Source organism: Strix uralensis, chromosome 11 (assembly GCF_047716275.1).
Source record: "Strix uralensis isolate ZFMK-TIS-50842 chromosome 11, bStrUra1, whole genome shotgun sequence".
In the NCBI taxonomy this organism is placed as follows: domain Eukaryota; kingdom Metazoa; phylum Chordata; class Aves; order Strigiformes; family Strigidae; genus Strix; species Strix uralensis.
In genome coordinates this window covers 6,126,624-6,152,434 of record NC_133982.1, presented here as the reverse complement: position 1 = coordinate 6,152,434, position 25,811 = coordinate 6,126,624, and the positions used below count along the sequence as shown (strand labels likewise).

At 39.6% G+C, this 25,811-nt stretch overlaps 1 protein-coding gene across 8 annotated transcripts in view; it reads right to left on the bottom strand.

Annotated features, from left to right (window-relative positions):
• The window catches only part of TBC1D2B (TBC1 domain family member 2B), a 40,676-nt gene extending 29,348 nt beyond the window's left edge, over positions 1-11,328 (bottom strand). For all 8 annotated transcript variants that reach the window (XR_012630464.1, XR_012630465.1, XR_012630466.1 and 5 more), the window contains exons 1-2: positions 10,955-11,328; positions 4,055-4,208 (exon numbers count right to left, since the gene is read on the bottom strand). Coding sequence is in view for 4 of the 8 variants with exons in the window: in XM_074880823.1 (XP_074736924.1) it covers positions 4,055-4,208; positions 10,955-11,299 (499 nt within the window). In the remaining 4 variants the exon portion in view is untranslated. The remainder of the gene's footprint in view (positions 1-4,054; positions 4,209-10,954) is intronic.
• Between the last annotated feature and the right edge of the window lie 14,483 nt (positions 11,329-25,811).

The following is a 25,811-nucleotide window of genomic DNA, read 5'->3' as shown; positions in this document are numbered from 1 at the left end:
GATAGCTTGCTTTCTCCCTCACCCCTCCTCCAGCAGGCAGAGGGAATAGGAAATGCAGAATATGGAATATACTATGAATAGCAAAAGCATAAAGTGGTTTATGGCCTTCTACAAACTGTCTGAACAGCCAAATTAAAAACAAGCTCAAATGTAATTTTCAGGCTCTTCTCCTTATCATTCACAAAGTACTGAAGTAGATTAAAAAGTTTTGAGAACAGTCTCAGATTTGATTCAACAGTTATATTAGAAAGTAACACACTGGCCAGGCTTCTGACTTAAATGATTCTCTGCAGGAAGGGAAACCCCTGGAAAATCTCAATACCCTGTTTTATCCCTGGTGAGCCTTTCAGTCTTTGTTCTAACAATTACTTGGCACTAGCAGTGAGACCATCTTTAAGCAAGCTGTACCCTCCAATTACTCAGCAGATGGTTCCTTTTATTTAGCCCATATCAAAGATTAGAAGTAGAAAGACATTTTGTGGTAAAAAATACCAAATATAAAAGATCATTGACACTACAAATCTCAAACCCTTGAAAAACGTTACCTGAACCATAAGTATATGGTGTCATCTTTCAAATACAGGTACAAATTACGCTGCTTTGACCTATTTTATGAACAGTGCTGATAGAAAATTCTTTGGTGCCTTATTGACCAAACTAAATTCCAAATTCTTTTGGACTTTGGCTGTTTGAGCTGAACAAAATTCAGCTAAGATAAATGAAACTAACATTTGATCATATTCATTGTGTAAAAAAGGGGAAGATAATACAATAGGTTTCAACTAAAAAAAACCAACCACCCCACCCCAAAAAAAATCCACACCAAAACTTATGGGCACTCAAAACTAACATTCTGCTTTCATACTTACAGCTTGTTTCATCTTCTACCTGTATGATTTAACAAGACTATAAAATCTCTTTGTAGTATGGCCCAAGTAAATAAATTGCTCAAGAGCTGAATTTCTAATAAGTGCATTTCCTCTAATAGACATGCTAATAAGTCTGGCTGAATCTTCTGACCTCCTGAGGTTGCTCATTGTACATGATCCCCTGCTTACACCAGCCAGCTGGTTCATTAGAGGTATGAACTACATGGCAGCTAGAGCACAACAACGTAATGTGGTTGCTAATGCAGTCACCACAGAAGAAAAAAAAAAAATCTTGGTTTTAAGCTTATTTCAAAACACAACAATCTTATAAAACACATACCATTTTTTATTAATGCACATTATGAGTTGAGGAATAGCACAACTGAGAACTGAAATTATAAAAACTACATTAACATTCAATCATTTCTGAGAAAAAAAAACCATATCCTATAAAGAAGAAATCATTTATTTGACTTCCACGGTAGTAAGGCAGCTCCATGACAAATCCTACAGAAACATTTTTGTAACATTAGCTTTCCCACTGCCCACTCTGCAAAATATTTTAAAGTATTTTTCACTACCTTGACTATTCTTAAAAACTTGTAAAGCCTGATCCATAAAGCATTACCTTAGCTTCACCAATGTTCCAGTTAGTCCAGAAAACAGGCAAGACTACAGTGAGCAATTTTGTTTCTGGACTGAAGACAGACTACTTCCCCATTGAAAACATTAGTGATAGCATCTGTACTCAAGTACAGATGCTACCACTCAAGTCCAGATGCTAGTACTCAAGTACTAGCAAAACAAAACAATTTCTATGTTCAAGTATAAAGTACATCATCAAATGCACATTCACTTTTTAAAAAAAAACAAAAAAAACCAAAAAAACCCCACCACAAGACACATATCTCAGTCATCAACATGGAATCAGAGCCTTAAAGAGTCCTGCAACTCTATAGGAAACTTTTGGAGTACTTGTTTAAAAAGAAGAAACAATCACCAATCATTCAGGCTCTTTGCACTTTCCCAGAAGAAATCCCTACTTAAAACACTTCAGTTGATGATAAAGTCATCACTGTGACCTGTCCTCAAAAATTAGATACTCTAGATGCAGTTTCAAATTATAAATAATACAGTTTAACTGCAGGCTGTCCTGAAGGGGATGGATCTACTCAGCCCATACATTTTATCTTGACATTCCTTGCACTGGATTGAATAATAATTTCTTTTAAAAAAATTAGAAAAAAAAAAAAAAAATCACACAAATTGGTTTGGCTTGCTGATCCAGAAAACCTCCAACAATTTACACAAAGGAAAATATCAGATCAGTGATCTAAAGTGACTGTGTTACAACCGCTAGATCTGATGCAAACCAGGGGTGAGGGAACGGTACCTACACAGACTGCAGTGACAGCAGGTTAATTTCACATTGTGCCTAAGCTCTGAGGGAAGCAGAGATCTGGGGCCAAGTTACATATTATAGTTGATCTGATCCAAGAGTCTGCTGACAAAAGGGGGCAGTCCTGCCTACTCCTTTAGTCTGCCTTCTTGTATTTAGCCCCTATGCCTTGTTCCCTCCCTTCCATCAGCTCTGGAAGTCACCTGATTCCACAGTAAATATATTCCACCCATTAATTTAGCAGGGAAAAAAAAAAAAAAGAAAACCCTTCCTTTTTGGCTAACTTTTGAACTCAACCAACTCAGCACAGGGTCAAACACACACCACAAAAAAGGGAGACTACATAGCGGAGAGTGAGAGGCTGAAGGTAGAAAGGCCAAGGTTTACAAAAGCAAAAGCCTTCTACCCTTTCCAACACCTGCAAGCTGTTAGATCTTTGCACACCAATACATATGTTCTTGCACCATAGGTTTGACAAGCTGCTATCCAGACTGTCTGCTGCCAGAAAGGTGGTCTCAAACCATCCCTCTTTGCATTCCCAACAATTCTCTTGGGTTAATCCTGGCACTCATCTGTCCCTACAGTGAACCACTTCAGGAAGCTACCCTGGCCAAAAACTAACCTGGAGAGAAAGATGTTTCCTGCTAGTTGCACTCCCTGCACTAGCATAAGGAAGGATGAGACCAGCACCAGGGCTAGATCAAGGGAGAGAGCTGGGCATTTAAGTAGTGACTAGCTGTTAAGATTGGTGTAGCTGAAACATCAAGCTGAGCCCCTACAAAAACATGTACTCTCAAGCCAGCTGTGGCTGAGCAAGCAGCCAGACTGCTCTCAAATGAAAGCAGTAAACTGGGTTAGAGGACAATACTGCAGCATGGGATCTGAACTGGGGGAAGGGAGAGAAGGGTGGGGAAGAAGACAGCTTAATATTTCTGGTTTTACAGTATGAGCAAATTGAAATCAACAAAATATAAAATCTGTTGATGAAACATGTCTGACCTCAATACTCTGTTTAAACCCAAGAGAGCTTTACTAACATGTCTAACTTGGCACAGAACAGGATTTCACTCAGTCTTATTAATGGATAACAGAAATCATCAAGGAATCCATTTCTGTAATAATTCAGGAATACAACAATTCCGAAGTGCCTGAGCAATGTAGTCAAAAATGCAGAATAACTTTGTATAATACGCTGATACATTTTTATAATTCTGACCCTAGTCTAAAATTACATTTTGCTTGGCTGAAGGTATTAAGGAGACTGAATTTCAGTTACACAGTATCAGTGTAAACTGTCTTCCAGTTTTAAAAGGCAGGAAAATATTATCCCAGTCACATGGATCCACCATACCATGCTTTTTCAGGAGCAAAGTATGGTCATTCAGAATGTATAATATACACGTTCCCATTAAAAACTGGAGTTTACATCTCCGGATACTTAACACACTAAGCTTTTAAGGTACTGCAACCACTGAAAGACACCTAACCTAAATTGTACTTTGCCACTTAATGAAACCTAGTCACAGGACTACTCCATTTTGCTTAATTTCTAAAAATCTGCTTTTAAAAGAAATCAACAGGCTTTGTAAGAAATACAAAAATCACACATAAAATTACATTTAAGTAATTTTAGCATCATCAACATACGCAAAGTTTAGATAGAATTACTTGATAACGACATGTGACAAAAAACTTCCTAAAACTGTTCTTTATCCTAGTGCTATGCCTTGTACTGATTAACTGACACTGAACAAAACCAGTGTTTTTACTCAAATATTCAACCTACCAGGGTTGTCTTTGGCAACAAGACCTTTGGAAAAGTCACTTGGTGTAGGGGAAGTTCGGCTGTCCCTTTTTGCAGCGTCAAGGTTGTTACAATATTCCCATCTCTTCTGTTGAAGTTCCTGAAGCCAGTATGTCATATCCTGACGAGTTGCAGCCTACAACACAAAGAACCAGAGCACTCATGAGATCACTGTGTGTCTTTGGTATATGAATACAGTAATTCCAAGCGCAATAAAAAAAAAACCCAACACAGGTAATTAGCAGATCAGCAAGGTATCACCGCCCAAAACCAGTATGATTTAAAAGAAATAACCATCAACGCAGTAGGTACACCTTGTGCACACACACACATCCCTGACCTCCATGCCAAATCCATTTTCCATTAGAAGTAGTCAGATGCTTTCTTTTTTCTCCAGTTTTACACTCAAACATTAGAAAATGCAGGAGCAGCATCTTATATTTTACACAGAAAGTGTTGTTTAAATATATAACTACAAATCTGCATTATTAAAAAAAGGTCCCACACACACTCAGGAAGATTCTCATTTTCTCTTTTTTAACTCACTTTGTCACCAGCAGAATCCACAAATTAGTAATGTATTGTAATGTTTCCTACTTTAAAGACTAAGTCTAAGTTGATGATCCCATGGCTTAACTAACTTCTATAGAAAGGTCATATTTAAACAAAAAAAACCCAACATGAATATTTATCTACAAGCCTACAGTCATTAACATGAACAGGTATGCAAGAATTCAAACACATGTTTAAGCTTCAGTAAGAATCACAGCTATAAGAATCACTTCAAAGTGTGTCAAATGACAATCTACAAGTATGAACAAGAGACTAAGTGACCGTAACTGACACTGCAGGTGCTCACTTGGAAAAGTCATTTTTATTCCAACATACATCCTCAGCCACCAGTCTAGAACAAGCACCTGACACTAGTAACATGGTGTGTTCAGGACCAGAAAGTTAACACTTGTGAAGAGACACTCACCTAAGTCCTTTGGCTTGTAAGCAGAGTGCTTACCTTATAGCCAGTCTTTCTCCTACCTTCACCCAAAGTGCTTGGTGGCATTATCAATGAAAAACCCTCATTACCTGCACAAATTACTGTGTTTACTTTTAAACATAATTTCAAATAGCGTTCTGTTTATCACAACTGAAGAGGGTACCTATGAAGGACACCAGTGCAAAAAAACAAAGAGCAACAAAGTAGTACAGCAACTGCTGCATAGAGCACATAAATGGCACAGATTTGTCTTCATTTTTTTTTTTTTATGAGAACACTTTGTCTAATCAAACTGAAGATCCATTTACCATCATATCCTGACCCTGAGAGCAGCTAATTTCAAGACAGCATAAGCAATACGGCAAACAAAAACTGATGCTTCCCCAGGGTGCTCCCTCTGGCTCAGCAATCTGCCATCTTAGTGTTTAGCAATCACAGAGATAGATTTTTATTTTATGATTTGGCTTTCTGTACCCGTATGAGCTTTAACATCCACAACATCACACGGCAAATGGCTCCAAAGCACTGTGCAAAGAATTTCATCAGAAAACAGACAGCTATTCCTGCAGCTGCTGCTCCAGTTCCCCTCTACATCGTACACATGATTACACCTAAGATACATAAATCAAGTAAATATTCATAAATCAAATCAAGTAGTGAAATAAACCAAATAGTGATACAAGAGGACACTGCAGGTTCACTTTGTTGGTAAGCAAGATATGTAAGCAAGATATTTCTAATCTGAAATGGAAATTAGTTTCATATTTATTCTTGCTTGCTCACAGGGAACTGGAGGAAAACACTTCCCTCAAAGAAGACAAGGAAAAAGAGTAGTTAAGAAGTGTCTGTGAGGTTTCTCAGAAAGGGTCAGAGAACTGGACACCGGGAAGCATCAATCCGCACAGCCATCACTGGCAGGTCTGGAACGACCACAGCAGCAGGTTTTAAGTCTACAGACTCCAGTCACTTTTTGCAAAGAGTAAACATCTCCCCTTCTATTTCTAGCACAAAAGTATTTCCTTTGGAGTTTTATCTAGTGGCAAGTCTTCATTTCTGGTGAATCTGAGAGCCTATATTCCCTTTCAATAGACTTGCACACAGGCCTTGTAAAGCAATGTTTTACTGTGCTCCAGTAGAAAACCACCAAGAATTCAGAGCTTCCACTAGCACAGGATGTAGTACTTCAGTGGTTCTCTTTGCTACCACAACACAGCTCATGAGGCAATTCACCTGGAGTCAATCTAAGGTATACCTACAATTAACTTCTGCCCATGACTAGTTCAACTTAATGAGCCTTTTTCACAATCTGTCCCATTATCCTCTCCTCAACAGCCTTTAGAAAACCATTAACTGATTTTATTGGAGTTGCTCCTTCTTGTGGCTTTCAAATTCCCAACTGGACTTGTTCTCTGCTGTGCAGCACATGGGCATCCTCAGTTTACGAGTGATGTCATTGTTACACGTTGGGTCAGCTAGCAGTTATGGTCCTTCACTGTAAAACAGGATAGTAAAGCACTACAAGTTCTTCACTCCCCCATTTTAAGTAACTTTCTAAAGAACTACTCCGTACCCTGCTGCTGCACCCTGACTGTTACTTTGTCTTCCTTCTTTCACATACATGGTATTCCTTCTCTTAGGGAGTTTTCTACTCCCATTAAACAGTTTTTGCTGAGTCTATGAGAGTATCTTAATTGTTTACTTTACAAGTAGAAGAGTATCCTGAGAATCTCTGTTAAGATTTTGTTTAAACAAAATTAGTCTTTGAAGCTTGTTGTTTGAAATGGACTTTTTTTTCTTTAAACCACACTTAGAATATTTTAAGTCTCTCTCTCCCCCTACTCTTAAACAAAAGAAATTTTCAAACTTTTAATTCACTTTACCTGTCAAGAGAAAGGAACAATTCCACGCTTGCCCCATTTCTTATGACTTCTCTGAGTATTTGGCTACTGCCCGCCACGAGAGACAAAACATTTAATGAGGTGCAGGATTGATCGTATCTCACAAAAAACCCTTACATGTATTGAACTATTGTATGGCTCTGCAGTAAGAACGAGCCTTAGCTAATCACATTTTAATGGAAACATTTCTACGAGAAGAAAAACTACCATAAATGTAATCTGAATCAGTGCAAGATAAGGAATTACTATTGCACATTTACAGGCAACAGTAGCAACAAAAGACACTGTAAGAGAGGAGACATACAGTCCCATGTATTTTTCCACATAAATGATGGAAAATTATTATCATTTACTTAAAACCATTCCCTTATATTCTCCCAGTGAGGATGCTGCAGGAACTGCCTCCTTGCAATGCATACATGACACAAACAGAAAAATTATTTGGGGAAAACAACTACCCAGTGGCATCCTCTACCTGGACCCACTGGTGGAACATATATGCCAATATTCAACACTTTCAGGAAGAGTCCAAAGAAATTCAACAAGCAGACATGCTATTTTGAGGAAACTCATAAAATCTTTCTTAGGATTTACTAATCCTGCTACGCTCAAACAGCAAATTTGGAGTCAGGTGGCTTTTTTTTGGAGGGTAGCCCAATTTTTAATTAAAGCATTGCAACCACTAATCAGCAAAGTTAAAAAAAAAAAAAAGTATCAGCTCAGAAATCACCTTTACTGCTCATCTACTTTCTAAGCTGAGTTAGGTCCTAATGGTGTTGGGTCCTAAGGCAATACTATTTAAGCTCGAGCACCCCATTATTAATTACTGCCACATCCTTAAAGATTATTAACAAATTAGAGTAAAAGCTCCTACACAACCCTGATTTCAGCAAGTTTGGTGTCCAATACTTTCAAGGATCTGGGCTCCAAAACCTGCAGTGTCTGGAATGCTTACTAGTTGGCCAATAACCCAGAAATTTTTCTTCTTTAAGAAGTCTGTGTAATTTCTGTTCCCCTCCCCTTTCAATTCACTGTTCACAAAGAAGTTATCCACACGTAAGGGACTAGACACACACTCGATCATCACTGGCCAGTGTTTCTTTGTTTCAAAAGCAAGTGAACTGTGCTATTATCCAAACAAGAGACTGCTTTAAAAATAGATGAGAACTGACCCCTTTGTCCATTTATATATATCCATAATACTAATTCTTTTCTCCATTACTGACAGAACTCACTGTGCAAACACAGGCAAATATTCACTTGACTATGTTACCAGCATTCTGTGTTACAGCAAGTATTTGTAGGATCAGGTCCTTTCCCTGAAAATATTCTCAACATCATCTATTCATAATTCATAAAGAACACAATTTTCTCTGCTTGTTTACCTAAAGTGATGGTACCTGTTATATTTTAAATGGAAAAAGCTTTTTACACACACTTAGCTTCTTCTAACATACTTTAACTGTTGGAAATATACAGAAAAGCTGCAATCATGCAAGTGTCAGGTTGGTTATCTACATTTCTAAACTATGGACAATTTGCCTAATTTGCCATAAATGCTAAAGTATATTTTTCCTGAAGTTGTCATCAAACTAAGGAACAAACCCCAAGTATCATACAGTCCTCAGCTCCCATTAAATGACAAAGAATGAGTAATCCAGATGATGAAGTCATTACATTTATAAAAAAATGAGGCATTATGAAGAAATAATGCATTCCTCAACAGCACCATCGTTTCAATCTGGAATTCCAGCTGCATATTTCTTATCGCTCTTCTCAACTTATAATACTGAATGGGAAAGACCAGATCATGAGATCTGGAAATTCTGAACAAGCAGCAAATTGAGGAAAACAAGGCATGTGAGTTAGAGGGTGAAGGCTACATTTGACTTGACTTTATTCCTCGTGCTCTGTGTGTAATGTTTTCTTGATAGATTAAATCACATTTGTTTTCAACAGGGTCTGGATTGGTCAGCATGAAGGTTTTTTGGGGTTGGTTTTTTTAATTTAACATCTTGAGTTCATTCTTAATTCCATGTCTACTTAATTTAGCTGGAAGATGTTTTTAAAGGCCTTAAAGAACTATCATGTTGGTTAGAAGAAAATTAATTCCAGCTGCAAAGGCCTTATCCCTTGGTGAATCACACAGCCACAAAAGGCCAGCTGGTCCTGCAATATCTCTCAAAATTTTCACTAATTCCTTATTTATTATATAAACACCTATAATGTAATAGCATTTTTATGGACAATCCCTTGGGCACTTTAGAGCATCATAACAATATGAGAAGTAGAAGATACAAAGGGTTTTTTTCTACTAATTAGACCTTGACTTCCTTAACTGGCACCTTTTCTCAATCTCTGTAAGGGAAACATGAAGAGAGCTCCAATCTATGCAGGTTCTTTCCTAGAGATTACAGGAAAAAATGAATACAAAAAGTATGGGCAAAGCAGTAACATCACAGACTAAAAGATACCAAGTGTTGAGTATGATTTGTGTCTTCATAACTGCAGAAGACACCCGAGGCTGCTACCTGAGCACTGTTTGACAGACTAGTTACTTATTACACAGGTGGTATATACTATTTCCCGCTATAATCCTAACAAGAAACTACAAGTTTCTCAACAAAGGCCCTCCTATTCAAAAAGAATCCTCAAAATAAAGCGTGCATTATGTACTTTGCTGGTGATTTTCACATAAAAATCACTAGATACTGAGTAAAAAACCAAACAAAACCCCTCAAACTATCAAAAAAAAAATCAAAGCTTACACAAAGTCTGTGGTTTTAACTTCTGTAACATAAACACTCAGGCTATAAAGGCAGATTCATAGGAAAGCAATAAAAACTTTGGTTATGGTTATACGAAGAAAAAGGTAGTTTTAACATGACTGTATGCAAAACTGCTTGATTACACTGCTTTTCCTTAACCAAATATAGTTAAAATTATGTTAGTTTTCTAGTTAATTACTTTGCTTACTCTTTACTACATTATATTTATCAAAACAGAATACTGAAAAGCTTTACACAATCATGTTCTACAACCTCAGTGGAGATTTGAGCAATGGTGTTAAATGCTGTTACATAAGTGTATAAGAAAGATCTTTTCCAATATTCCATAGGAAGTTCTGCTGGTTTACTTTAACAACTTTATGGATTGTACTCTAATATTAAGGATCTTTCTCAAAAAGAGCACAGTTCATGTGAAAACTCACACTGAATGCACAAGAACATTCCTTGTGGGAAATACATGTCTTAACAGCAATCAAAAATAATGGACTCAGGACAATTTATTTCTTTATTGAGTGGAAATGGTTTCCTTGTTTGTTTGGGTTTTTTTCCCCAGGCATGACAATAAAGGAAAGATATGTAAACCAATCCTAACATTCACCTCTCGCCCTATGAAAGTCTGAGTCCTTGCAAAGACAATGTGATAAGCAGCCTCTGCTACTATCCGGAGACAATTCTTCCTCCTCCTCTTCCTTCCTCCCAAAGCAGTCTAGATGAAGACTTCTGCCACACATCATCTTTTCACAATAAACGCCCCAAAAGCGAAAACTAACCATTCCCTCTCAACTTCCAAAACCACAACCCGCCCGATTTCCTTGGAAATCTTCTTCCTACCCAGCCTTTTCCACAGAACCCGCTCAACCAAGCCAGCTACCCATCCTGCTCCCACAGGATCGGGCTCACAGAAGCGTTTTCTTCCCCTTCAGAAGAACACTTTAAAAACAAAATCACAAAGAAAAAAAAAAAAAAAAAGAAGAAACTAACACAAGGGCTAGCCTGACATTGCCGACCTACCCTGCGTTTGCGAAATATTACTTCTCTTCTTCCGAAGAAGATACACAAAACGCAGCGGAGGGCAGTCCCGCTTCGGAGGCGCGGCCAGGGCTGGTCCGGCCGCGCGCCCGAGCCTGAGGGGGAGCGGCTGCCGCCCGCCTGCCCCGGCGCTGAGGGGACGGGGCCGGGTCCCGCCCGCCCCCGGGCCTACCTTGAGCACGGTGACGGCGCCGCTGGGGCTGTGCACCTCGAAGGCGGCGGCCTCGTCCCCCGTGGCGGCGGCGCCGGCCTCGGGCTGGTGGTAGCTGAAGCAGGCGGAGGCAATGTCGAGGTGCCCGAGGGGCAGCGCCTCCTGCGGCCCCTTGAAGTAGTAGAGGTAGCAGCGGCGGGGGTCGAAGACGAACCAGCGGCTGCGGAAGCCGCGCAGGGGGCCCTTGCCCGACAGCTTCTGCAGATACCCGCACAGCTTGGGGGCGCCGGGGCCGGGCTGCTCCCCCGCCGAGCCGCCGCCGGGCCCCGCCGGGCCCTCCTCCCCCTCCGAGCCCGCCGCCGGCATCGCCGCGCCTCGCCCCGCCGCGGACGCAGCCTCGCCCGCCGCGCAGGGAGCGGGAGCGGGCCCGGCCCGCGCCGCGCCGCCTCACGGGACTTGTAGTGCGGCCGCCGCCCGGCCCGGCCCGGCCCGGCCCGCCGCCGCTGCCCGCGTCCCCGCCCCGCCCGCCGCAAGACCGAAGGCCCGGGGCCGCCCCGCCCCGGCTGCCGAGCACGGCCCCGCGCCTGCCGGGGCAGCGGGAGGGAGCCCGCCGTGGGGCTTCGGCCGCCGCACGGCCCTTTGGCAGGAAATCGGCCCGACATGGGCCGCTGCTGACGTGGAGAGCCGCCCACCGCCGTGCCCGCGGGGCACCGGCCCTCGCTGTACTGCTGCCGGCCTCCGAGAGTTCTGTGACCACATTAAAAACTATATTCCAAATCGTGGGCTAGCCCATGATCAGATTAAAACCCTGCGCTTGTTGGGAACCGTATTACTCACTGGTACTCTCCCATTCCGAACCTTTGCCTCACGGGACGTCGCAGCAGTAACCGAAGGAGTCCGGGGGCCACACGTCTTCACCCCTCTCTGCAATGTTCGATCTTACTTGCCGAACCCTTGCTGCTCTGCCTGCTGATGGGCATTTAAAAATCACTCCCAAATTTTACTATTTACGGGAAAACTTACGGAACATGCAGGCAGCTGTAGTTTACAGGGTTTAGACTTCTGAAAGGCTGCAGGCCAAATTATTTATATTTTTATGCTTCAGTGAAATGTCTAGCACATTTTGGACTCTAGGGACCTTCTAGTGTTAATAATAAAGAATTTCTATAACAGAAACTTCTGCACTGTGAAGAGCTCAAACTGCCACAGGGAGGTATATGTAATTTCACATAACCTTTCCTTGTGTTTGGAACACAGTATATGCCTATTTCCATCAAACGTGCCTAACGCTCTGGGTACAAATAAACAGTCTGATGTGCCATAATCGTCCAAAAATGGGAGGAGACAATTCCCTGTTTAATGACATTCAGCTTTTCATTCTTAACCTTAAATACAGCACAAAGGGTTTGCTGTCAAAACAGTTGTTGCAGTGGTTGGAGCTAATGTTTGCAATGGTGGTTTTATTAGGATTACGCTATTTATAGGATTTTATTAGGAGTATCTAGGTTCCTCTGTCTGAATTCTGACAGTTCAACTTATCCAGAAATCCTAAATTCCCCAGAGCTTACTCTGTCCTAATTTTTAAATGCCTTAATTTCTCAATAAAAAGTAACTGTCTCATCTGCCAGACACTTTTTTCATTCTATGCTGAAGTATGTAAAGCTTATAAAGCACCTGAATATTCAGTGGGGTTGTCCACGGGTTCCACTTTGATGTTGACGTAATGGATTGCAGAATTCTTCGAGTCCTTCCCTCCGGATGTCACCTACTGATAAGAAATGTGTCAAGTGAGGAAATAGCCAGTGGTCTGTTAGCAGAGAAACTTGAGTAATTTGTTATAGAAACTGAGGCGTGGAAGTTATCTCCCCAGTCAACTCACATGACATGAATTGTGATCCACTGAAAGATTAAACGTTGCAAAATAAGGCTAGACTTTTTTTTTCTTGGGTTTTTTTTCAGACTAGAATGACTGATTCTGCTCTGTCAAAAGTTGTTTTGTTAGTAAATGTGGAAAGTAAGAAGGGTTGATCCTGCTTAAACAACAGATTTCTTCCATATATACTGCTAAATATCTTCTTCCCAAAATACAAAGTATTCTTGGTCTTCTGGTAGCATCTTTCTTGGCAAGTGTCATTTGTCAGAACGGGAGTTACACCGGGGAAAACACTGATTCTGTTTAGAAGCTGCCTTCCTTATCTCAGTCATTTAGACAAGTTTAAGTGTCCCAGCACTTAACCCCTGATCTGTTACATTATCTCATCAATTTAGTGAAGCATGGCCTTGTTCTTTGTGTGCTGGGCACTCATGACTCTTACTGGCTATCAATTATTAGTTCTTGCAGCAAATCACAGAATCAATTCCTAAATCCTCAAAACTTTTGCTGTCAGTACTTCTCTTTTTAAATTTTCTGTTCAGCTTCCTTACAAGACCCAAAGCAGGAGAATCCCCTAATTTCACAGTTGATTTATGTAAACAGAAAGTTCCCCTTCTTGGAAAATAAGTTCCTTATTTTGTGTATGCCCTTTTTTTCACAGATGTGGACTGGTATGTAACAGCTGTGGTGAGCAAGGCCAAGTGCCAGGTCCTGCACTTGGGCCACAACAACCCCCTGCATGGCTACAGCCTTGGGGAGGTGCGGCTGGAGCTGTCTGGAAGAAAAGGATCTGAGGGTTCTAATTGACAAGCAGCTGACCATGAGCCAGCAGTGTGCCCGGGTGGCCAAGAAAGCCAACGGCATCCTGGCTTGTATTAGAAATAGTGTGACCAGCAGAAGTAGGGAGGTGATAGTCCCCCTGTGCTCTGCACTGGTGAGGCCACACCTGGAGTGTTGTGTCCAGTTTTGGGCACCTCAATACAAGAGAGATCTCGAGGTGCTGGAGCGAGTGCAGAGGAGGGCAACGAAGCTGGTGAAGGGCCTAGAGAATAAATCCTGTGAGAAGCGATTGAAGGAGCTGGGACTGTTTAGTGTGAGGAGGAGAAGGCTGAGGGGAGACCTCATCACTCTCTACAACTACCTGAAAGGACATTGTAGAGAGGTCAGTGCTGGTCTCTTCTCACAGGGAATTAGTGACAGGACAAGAGGGAATGGCTTTAAACTGCAACAGGGGAGGTTCAGAGTGGACATTAGGAAAAAATTTTTCACAGAAAGAGTGGTCAGACAGTGGAATAGGCTGCCCAGGGAGGGGGTGGAGTCCCCATCCCTGGATGTGTTTAAGGGTCATTTAGATGAGATGTCGGGGGATATGGTGTAGGGGACAACTTGTAGAGTAGGGCTGATGGTTGGACTCGATGATCCCAAGGGTCTTTTCCAACCTGAAAGATTCTGTGAAAACAATGCTTTTCCCTTTACCTGCTTCTTCCTTTCATGTTTTCATGTCCAGAATGCACAGATGATATAGGTGACATTCTATTGCTAACAAATGTCTAGAAAACAAATATAAACAGCATCTCACAAGATAAGATTTCCCTCCTGTCCAGAGGCAAGGGCCAACGAAGCTTTTGTGTGCATGTAACTCCTAACCATAGTGCAACAGTCAGGTAAATTTTACATAGAGTGAAACAGTGGTTATACTCCCAAAAGAACCAGAAAGCTTGTCAAACATTAAAGTATTTGAATTTCCCTGTTTTCTGGTGTGTTTTGCTCTCAAAAATTAATTATTTGAGTAACAGCACTTCTGACTGAATATAAAAAATAAAACTGCATTTATTCTGAAAAATGAGAGACTGGTCTAACTCACTACGACTGTAATGGTTGTATCTTACAATGAATATAAGCATTCACAGTTCTTGAATAAGTTCACGTTTCATTCTAAAAAAAAAGTAAATATGCAAGAAAGAGAGGCTATCATTAGATATGGAGGCAGAGAGAGTACAGTTGGTGTATATGCCAGGCTCATGCTGTCATGTTTACAGAAGTGCAGGAAACACCGATGAATTACAAGCAGCACATCTGTACCATGCTTTTGGTTAAAGTGAGATCACAGCTCCAAAATTAGAATGGCTGAGAGGGTACACTGCTTCCTTTCACAAAACAGAAAGCAAAAATTACTTTGGCTCTTGTCTGGTATCTTTAGAGATACAAGGATTTAGAGATGAAACCCAGAGTTTTTCAGAGCTCACACTAAACATCTACTGGTTTTTGTTTTCCAGAACAACGAAACTACAGACAACTGCCTCCCTCAAACCCCCTCCCACACAGTGCCCGTCCAAACCTGCATGCTGAGATACAGGCTAAACGGTTACTTTTATTGCATTTTAACAAATATTTTGCAGGTTCATCTTGCAGAATGTTATCCGTGACTGTCACTGCCAATAGAAGTAACTGTCACTCTGCTATAGACTGGTTATGCATAGTACTTGCATACAGTATTGCACTACATTATTTCAAAGAGTGAATGGTTTTGGCCTACTACTATTTAAGTTCTTTGGAGGTCAGGAACCAAAAACTTTCCTAAACCTTTTTTTACCAACGAAGACAGGCAAAAAAAATCTCCAAACTACTGTTTCTGATGCAGTCTGACATGTCATTCTACATTCCCCTGCCTCTCAGTCACCACAATGTCCATGAAGAACATCATATTATTACATTTCCAGAATAAATTATTTCCTTATATGCAGCCAAAGAATTACATGGTCTCTACATTTTAACTGATGGGAAATGGTTCATATACTTTTCGTTCTCTGTTATTATTCCTTAAACACTAGATGGTGCTCCTTTCCTGTTCCACATTTGCTATTTGTGTTCCCTTCTCAAAATGGAAAAAAAGATACAAAACTTGCATAAGTAGGGAAGCGCATTTGTAGTTTCTGATTTGGTAGGGAAGATCTTCAGTTAACTCTCTGATATAAAAGCAGGTGAATATATGACAACATCAAATGCATTGGTTTTACTTTTTGTTGCACTGCATCTTATCAAGAACTCTTCACTATGAAAAAGCAACAATTATACAATTCAGTGAATGGCAGCATTGATTTCTAGTTACACATCTGTGAACTGACTTGCAAAGATATCCAGGCAAGTTGGTAGCCATGTAGAAGAGAGAGAGTCAAATTAGACCCCTTATGAATAGAAAAGCAGGAACTACTTAACTGTAGCAACAAACTGGGCAATCCATATGCACATAATCGTTGGCTTGTCAGCATTCATGTAGATCCAGACTGGCTAGAGAACTGTTATAGAACCTGATAGGAATGCTGAAGAGGATAAGCAGAAGAATTTAGAGTACTGTTGTAGAGACAAAAAGATTAATGGGCAAGAGATATAAACACATATAATGACACAATTCATAAAACACAATTATTTCAGCTGCTTACAGTGGAACTTGTTTCCATGCATATACTTGATTCCCAGTGGAGAACCTACGAATGTGTACATATAATGGGGACTCATAGAAGTGTCCCGTAAAAAGAAAGATCAGAGGAGATCATAGAATAGACTTTAATAAAAAACTTCCATTGATCCTGGTTTTGTGTAATTTTTTTATATTACATGGAAGCATTACATACGACAAGAATCAGGAAAGATCCAGTGGGACAGAATGGATCACAGAAGTTTTATATCCACTGTCTCACAGAGTGAGAAATAACTTAGTGAATGGTTGCTTAAGGTTACCTTTATTCCCTTTATAACAGTTTAAGCAATGCTGGGCTAAAGAGTTTAAAGATGAACCCAGAATATTCACTTTTGATAATCAGTCAGAGTTTCTTAGAACAGCAAAAGAGATGGTGAAGAGTTATCCTGCAAAGCAAGAGCCAAGAGAGAAAGCAAAAGAGATTAGTACAATTAATTTTGGAGTCGATAATTCAGAAACGTTCCTGTGGTCAGAAGTCTTCCATTGCACTATCAAAATGGAGTAGGGGGATTTCTTTGGGATTAGATGGCCATATCAGAGAACTGGATTAGTAAACAGGAAGGCAAGCTATTCTTAAACTGCAGGGATTCCTTGCCTTGCTTTATATAAATTGTAATATTCTGCCCAGGGTACTACTTCATAAAAAAACTGCAAGGTGCATAAGGGAAGTCCTCAGACTACATACTTGGGTCATCAGATTAGCAAAGTTTGTAGTACACAAGACAAACTACCTCACGTAAAACTAAAAAGAGGAAAAGAGGTGACAGGAAAAAGTGTATCGCTGCTGTACAAATACATGTTTGTGCTAGCGTTTATCTACAATATTTAGTGGTGATAGTTTCAATGGAGTGTTTTTACCACTACTGGCTCTTATTTAGTTCAGATTGCTAATTTTAAGGTGGAGAGACATACTACAGGTCTACCGGGTTATATCTTTTCTGTCAATCTCACCTTGCTGAATAAAGCTCTTCTGAAAATCTAAAAATATGGTATTATTTACATAGCAGTTCTACAGTCCATCAGTGTTTTAGGACATCTCATTAATGTTAGAGAGTTTAATTTTTTCCTGTTAAGAGTTTAGAAGCCCATTTTCCCAGGTGCAGTGGCTGATAGGAACATTTGCATGACCTGCCTGCACTAGCAGAGATGGCACAGAACTATTCTGGCTCATGGTAACATGGTCAGATTCTCTGACCTCAAAGCTTTTAACTATTCTCTGATCCAAGCTGTGCCCAAAGGTTGTTCTTGCTTTCTGCACAACATTTCAGAGGCCCAGTTTTCTCACCTGTCAATCACACTGTGGCCCCTTTCTTGACTTTCTATCTCATCTCCTAGTACACCATATTCCAGCTGACCCCTTTTCATTATATTAACTGCAACCACAAAACTGTGTTTCTCCAGTAGCTCCTGAACTTCCTTCATCCTGTGTATAGAAGCTGTGGATCACTTCCCTCCCTCCATTTAAATCCTAACAGAAACCTCTCCAAAGACAGAATAGTTCATAGCCGAGGTTTAATGCCAGTGTGAGCTAATGGCAGTTATGGGTATCGCGTTCCAGTGGACTTCCCCAGGAATCGTGGCGAGCTATAAACCCTGACAAGCCCTTCCTCTGTGTGCCTCGGGGGATGATCCAATATTAGCTTATAGCTACAACTTACACACAAACCCCAAGTGCCAATAACACCCACTGCTGTAATTCTTACTCAGATGTGCTTTTCTTATTTCTTACCATTTTATCTTCACTTTGAATGTCCATCTCATAGAAAGCTCAGATTCATCTCCCCAGTCTTTAGATATTTAACTGAGGCTTAAAGCTGCAGTTGCAAGTTCAGTATAATCCACACGTGGAATGTGTATGTTGCAAGTGGAAAGTCTGTTTGCTCCAGCTTCCATCTAGCATCGATGGCAAAACAGCAGATATCGATGGTCAGCAAATCATTTCAGTGTTTAAACTTCAGTGGGATGAATTCCAGCCTAAATGCTTTGGATATGAACTTTTCTTTTGATGTGGAGGATGAAGTGCTTAACATACTTGTAAGTATTAGTTAAAAGTGTGACTTTTAACTAATGACTACAGTCACACCAGCTCTTTGCAAATAAGCTTTCTTCAAATCCTTTTGATTCTTTACCACAGGTCCATTTACCCCTTTTCAAGAAATAAATCAAATGTTCTAGTAAATGGTAAATGGATTTGTCGAAGCTGAAAGGGATCAAAAAACCCTAAAGATGGCAAACTGAAAGACGCTTACGTGTGTTTTAAATAAGAATCTGTAACTGATATAATGTTATCTAAAAATAGGCAATTTAGCCAGACTATTTGGTCTAGAATCCAGGCTACATTTGTCACAAGAAAATTATTTTGCAGGAAATCCCTCTTGCTATTTGTTTCTGCTCAAGACAAACATCACCAGAGAAGCTTTTCCTGTGGTTTTCTGTTTTGGAACTTCTGGCTTTGGCTTTGGATAAAGACAGGAAGCACATGGAAAACTGAGGAAATCCAGATTCAAGGTTAAAGTCACAACATTCAAATCTGGAGCCAAACTAACACAAAGTCCTTTCTAAGACAGATATCAAATAATAAAATTATCTAAGAAAATATGAGGGGAAAATTATCCTGTCGTATCCATACCGCTGCTCTCCTGTACCAAATTTTGCTAGCAATATATGCCAAATTTGCATTTATATTAAACCACTAGCAGTAATAAATACTTGTTCTGACCCTGTTACATTAGTATCAATGGAAATTTTGTGTAAGTCTAGAAAAAGAGATCTGTGTCCTAGGAAAAGATACAAAGTACAGATGATTGAGAAGGCAGAAATATTACTCCATGAAGACCAAGCTATGTTTTCATGGCACGTGTTCAGAATTGTTCCAAAACCAATTCAGTTTACTGAAGGCAAATGTTTTCCATTCTCCCCACCTCAAATCCTAACTGCCTCTTGCAGCATCACCTTTGATTAAAACCCACACTAGCAGATGCAAAACAGTAAGTGCTTGTGCTTCACAGAAAGCACTGTAAATTGTGTATGTGATTAGTCTGATGATTGCCAGCTTACACTAATAATAATGCATTCTTACTGCCCTTTGAGGTACCTATGAACTCTTCACAAAGATTATGGAATATATACCTTACTCAAAGCAATTAATGGCTGTAACAATCATTTTTATTTGGAATCTTCCGAAAGTTTTGCTGAGTTAATCTTAGGCACTTACCGGAGAGCTACCCAGACTGCTGTATACTGACATAACTCAGTTCTATTTCCTGAATGTGAGATCTACACATAGAAGCCGCTCTCCCAAATATTCTTTCATGAGTTTTCATTTAGAATTAATTTCTCCTGAGAAGAATTTGGGGACATATATGACAACATCAGATTTATTAAAACAAAGAACTTAGACTCTTTCTTGAAATTTCTGTCTTCAGAACCTCTAACTGAAAAGGAATATCTAATATAATGTATTCTGCAAATGTAGCAGAAAGATGAGAGGGCTAACAGAAGCTTGTTGGGAGAAGGCTGATGAAAGAACTGAGAATGAGTAAGGAGTAATGAGGACAACTAAGATGGCTTATTTATTGCCAGTGCACTAAGTGTTGAATCAGACTCTTCAGTCTCAAATGAGACACAATTCCTGAAGAAATAAGTGATAAATTTACCTGAGGAAAGAGTAAAGGGGCAGGATATGGGACAGTAATTGTGCTGAGCTGTAGCACCAAATGTATTCAGATCATGAGACAAGAAACATCAGTTAAGAATAAAATTGAGGAATACACTGAATAATACAGCATGACACAGAACCAGAGCCAGCCCTGGCCATGCAGACACAGTGTTCTGGCAGGGTAATTGTGTGCCTAAATGCAGTGTTGTGCTGATATGACTATACTACTTCTGGGACTGAAGATACCCTCAGCACCCAAAACTACACTCTGCTGTCTAATTGTTCAAGCTCACCTGGGGTTGCATTGCCCCACGTGGATAATTCTGTGACAATGGGAACTGGATCCAATTAATGTTAACATGAATTTCAAGTTCCAACACTTGTAATAAGAAACTCATGTCTTGTGTGCCAAACATATTGGTATCTCCTTTGTAGGAAGAGTGTTTAAGTTACATGGGTAAAATTAGCACAGGAAAAAGCACTTATTAAAAAAGAAAAGCGTCTCAGACATTTATTAATGTCATAGATAGTAACGTACAACAATGAGCTGGCAGTCACCTTTGAGCTGTGAATTACATAAAACAATTACGACTTTTCAGCCTGAGCTCATTACTCTCACTCTAGAATTCACCTTAGCAACAATTTTTATATAAGCAAAGGAAAACAAAGCTTTATGTACAGACATTTCCATTAATGTTGATACCCAGGAAGGTAAAAAAAGCAACTTGGCATGCTTAAGCTGATTCTTGCCCATTTTTTCTCAGTTTAACATCACTTAAGAGGTAAAACAATAGATGGTATCCTGTGATCTTTACCCTGGTCAAGGCTCTCTTAGAGGAAGAAGTTTAAACTGTAAAAATACTATAAATGATCTGCAAAAATAGTTTTTTTATCTCCTGTATTTCTTTATGACAAAGATCTACACTGATCATTGCTTTTGTTTACTTCTTCATTCTCTTCAGTTTTATGTTAAATAAAACACAGTTTGTGGGTGTTTTTTTCTGCAATATTGCTAGAAGATTCCATGAATAAAGTAATTTTAGTTGAGATAGCAAGGATGTTAAATGTTTCAGAAAAGAACTCTTCTCTAATGTATTTTTTAGGAGTCTTGAATTACAAAAAGACAATGAAAGATAAGGAGCAGCTGTGTGCTTTGGATGAAGCTAATACATATAGACAGGTCATCCCAGTGATCTGAACCAAAACTCCTTCCCCTTGGAATCATCCAGGTTACAGTCTCGAGGGATGTCACAATTCAACTACCAGTAGTTCTCTAACCTCCCAAACAGTTTTCTAGTAAAAGAAAAATTCAAAGTCCCAATACCCTTCAGACATACAAAATAGTAAGGGAAAGGGGAAATTCACTTCTGATACTCAGTAGCAAACTTTGTTGACTATTAAAAACCCTGTAGTGGCACTAACTTCATCTAACTACTTTAGCTAGGACTTGCTTCTGTCTCAATGGTTAGTTCTATAAATGTCAAGAAGAATTTTAAAAAACATCTATGTGCATAGAGTTAGTGGTTTTTTTCTAAAAGTGCTGGATTGTGGACATGGGTTTATGTTTGAAACGAACACGATTTAGTTCATAGTGGGTTTCAATCACAGAAGATGTAACTATAGGAGTACACAGCTACTAAACTTTACCTTTACAAATCTGGGGCTATGGAAAAGGTTGTGGGGTGTTTGACATTAATTTCAGTGACAGCAAAAAGCAGACCACAGATCATCAAGTTACCATGTGAGGCTGGACTGTGTCTTCTTGTAACCTACAAACATTGCCATAGTATCTTAGTGGAAGGTGGAACAGAATGACCCTGTGCCAAGGAAATATATACGTTAAAATGTTTCATAAGAAACAAAACAAACAAGATTCATATGATTCAATTTAGACTCCTGGGTTCAGACTGCAGAACACATGAGAAAAAAAAAAATCAGTTTGACTATGAAAAGCTGTATGTCACCATCTCAATATTAGCCTTGCATTAGAGTTGATAAAGGTGTTATCCCATATAATTCCAGAGCCTGACATCTGAGAACCTGAGACATTATAGAAACTTTAAATACATAGACAAACTGCCAAGGCTGGGTCCTTCTAAGCATATAACTGCCTAGGATTAGATTTTTTCCTCTAGAAATACTCTGTGGGACATGACCTAAAACTCTGATTTGTGACATGATGCCAGAGATCTAGCAGATGATGTAGTGTACAGTATGAATGGATTAATCACTTTTCTGACTTCTCATAAGCAAAACTCTCTCAGCCACAGCTCAAGCAGACTTAGAGATAACTTCCTTCTAGCGATAGGTAGCTTTGCTTGAGTCATATCCTCCTTGGTTTCATTAGCAGCAAGAACGAACTGGGTTGATCTTTTGCTAGACTCACTGGCAATTCTCGTCCTGGCTCATGACCTACTCTTGCAGTGCTCAATAGCTGTACAATGCTCCTCACTCAGAACAGTGTTTTTCACACCTGGTTTGACAGTTTACAGTGAGAAAACAAGATGTGTAACAGCAGAAAGTTAAACATTATGAGAGCATTTGTACAGCAAGTTCCTCCAGACTCGCTGGAGGGCTCACGTGTACATCTTTGTGAACCCGTCTCATTTCTGGTGGCACTGGATGAAGCACAGGCCAAATGTGGGTCCAGGGGACTGCACAGACTGCAGCTGCCGCTGTGGGCATTCTGCAGCCTCCTCCCTCTTCCAGCAAGCAGCCCAGGATTCAAGTAGGCAGAAACAAACAAACTGTCTGTCCCTGGCACTCTTAAGGAAAATGTTATTTTAGAATTGGATGTTGACAAAATGTATAAACACTGCACGGCTTTGCAAAGGACACAGATTTTGGACCAAACAGGCAGGGATTTCGAAATCTCTGACCTAAGCTATCTTGTTTCTATAGAATACCATAAACCTCAAATTACTAGGCTAGTTGTGGATGCTTAAATTATTTGAATAACCAAGAAGTAGAATGGGCATTTAAGAATTCATTGGCCACTTCTGAATACTTTGGGCAGGCTTTTTTTTGTTTTTAATCTCCAATAAATCATTCAATGATAAAAGATCTCATAAAATTAGCTCCAAAAGAGGAACCTGGATCATTTACATTTTTTGTGAAATGGATGCCACTATATTTATCATTCCTATTAATTTTAAACCATTTGCAAATGAAATAACTAAAGCATTTATGCTGTTATGAAAAGTTCAAAATTACTGTAGCTAAATGGAAATACTTCTATTAATATATAAATAGGAGATTTGTTTTAAAGCAACATGCACTAAACAACCCTCCCATTACTATCACACAAGGATGGAAGGCTGCAGGACTAGAATGTTCAGTTTTTATAAGACCACAAGAACTGTGACTACAGCAGAGACACACACATACTCAAATCCCACGCTCTGCTGACCTTCCGAAGGTATTCAATATTTTATGAAGAGTGGGATCAAAATGGCTTTATGTGGTTAAGTGCAAAAGGTGCTTTATGCTTCCTCTAGTGTGTTATGGAGGAGAAATTCCACTCCTTTTTTCATGCTCCAGTGTCATACCTGAATTCAGATGATGGATATGTCATCTACTTCTTAAGCTCACCATGAATTCACACAGCTTTTCATTTTATAGGTCAATAATAAACCTTACACTGTCACTTGTCTACCAGAATATGTTGGTAACAGTTGTCTCACAGTGGCACCTTCTTGAGGGGTGGTTTTCTTGCACACACAGGTGCATTTTCAATCAGGTTCATGAGGTCAAATTCAGAGGAAACATTCAAGGTGGTAGTAATGTAATGGAAATGAATCACCTAAATCACAGTATAGGCTGAGAGAAACAGAATAAGGTGTACACAACTAACAGACATGTTTCATTTCAGGATCTCTTTTTTTATAAGAGTATTTAAATGCTACAGTGTTTTTAAATTCAAATGCGGAAGGGTGAAAAAGTCCAGACAGACACGGTTTTCTTTATGTCTCTCAGATACATGGATTTGTTAAGGCTGTGTTCCTGGGGCACAATCTAACTTCTGCAGTGGCTGAAACACAGACTGAGTGCAGGCCTGTAAAGTAACACTGATGTGTAATTTTGCTATGGGGAGAAGGAAAAACTACTGTCGGATGAGTAAGATAGAAAGAAGCTGTATTGTCTTTACATAAAAGTTGTATCAAAAATGGCACAGTGTGTAAGCTCAGCATAGAGAAGAAGATGGAGACTTGGTTTTCATGTCTGGCAATATGCAGAAGTGGTGAAAAGTCTGTGGTAGACAGTGGTTCACAGAGACTACAGAACAAAAAATAGTGGTCAGTGGCTCATAATGGAAAGTTAGAAAAGGCAGAATGAGAAGGTATAACATAATTTCTTACCAGCAGGTGCTCTCTCAGTTGAAATTTTGTGGTACAGGCAGACTGCCTGTAGAACCATGCTGAAATTATTAGCTTGGAGTTTCATGCAAATGAGACTGGCTGCATTTCTTAAATATTACCTAAAATTCATTCTACATGTTCTGAATCATATAGGAAATGGTGTGCCTTAGGGTTGCCAACTTCTTAAGACTAAAAGGACTACGAAAGAGCCCTCCTACAGAAATCACAGTTGAAGCTGTAGAGTGCCCATTTCCAAACTTAGAACACTACATCATGACAGTGTTGCTAGATTATTAACTCTGTGAAAATATAATCATCACAGTTGATATTTGCCATATCATGCTCACTTGAAGATGGGACTTTTGGTTTCGTTTGTTTCTTTAAGTGCATGTTCATGAAAAACAGTTTGGGAAAGTATACAGAAATAGCGTTGTTTGCTCATATTAAAAAATCTTGCAACTGTTATTTTGTAATGCTACAACACGCCATCATGCTTTGGAGCAAACAGCTAACACAGGCAAGGCAGGTATTCCTATGTCAAGTACTTCTCTTGTGTGGGTCTGTGAATCTGAAAGGAGCCTGGATTTGGAAGGTCAACAGGAACAGAAAGAGAGGAGCCAGGATGGGAAACTGAAAACATGAGAAAGTAAGTCTATAACCACGATGTCCTAAAATTAATTTCTGATTTCCAGTTATGGAAAATACTAATTAAAAAGAAAATGTAACAGGCATGTATGTCTCACTCTTCTCCTATAACATTCCACACCAAGGCTAACTGCTTACTATTGCTATATCGTTTTTGCTCAAATAACATAGATCCACACTGTGAGATGTGAAAGTCCAAACCCAGCTAATTACCAAAGTTAAAGACCAAGATGGTTTCACATGATGCCAATCCTATCTCCAAAGATTTTCTAAATGTACAAAGGCAAACAGAAAGAAAAATTAACAACTATATGCATAAAACATTAGGTTTGTGAGCTGAGCTTTCCAAGGTTAAGTAGTTTCAAATTTGACTGTGCAAAGACAAAGTTTCCTATTCAAAAGTTCTTCTTTGATTATTCAGATAAAATGCAGTTTGAATCCAAGTTATACTAAATTCTGGGTTGCCAAGTTTGAAGTGAGAATGTCAAACCAAATCAGTGTGTTCCCAGACCAAGCTAAACCACTACTTTTATTGCAGAGGCAAAGATTGATGTTGGCATTTTGTCATCAACCACTTGAGTAATGGCCTCTATGTTATGTCTGGGGATAGATGCACTCATGAAAGTCTTGCAGATGAGGCCGTTACCAAACTTGTGAGTCTGAGCCCTTTGGAGAAAGTCTTACAACTGCCCATGCATCTGTCTGATGGCAAATGTGAAATTTTGCACATGAAAACAGGCTGAGAGTTTAGCTTATAAATTTAGTTTATAAGAGATGTAAACAGTCTTATTAAATCCGTTTACCAAACTTATTTACCATCTGCCAGGTTCAGCACTGGTCTTCTGAGAACACTATTACAAAATTTA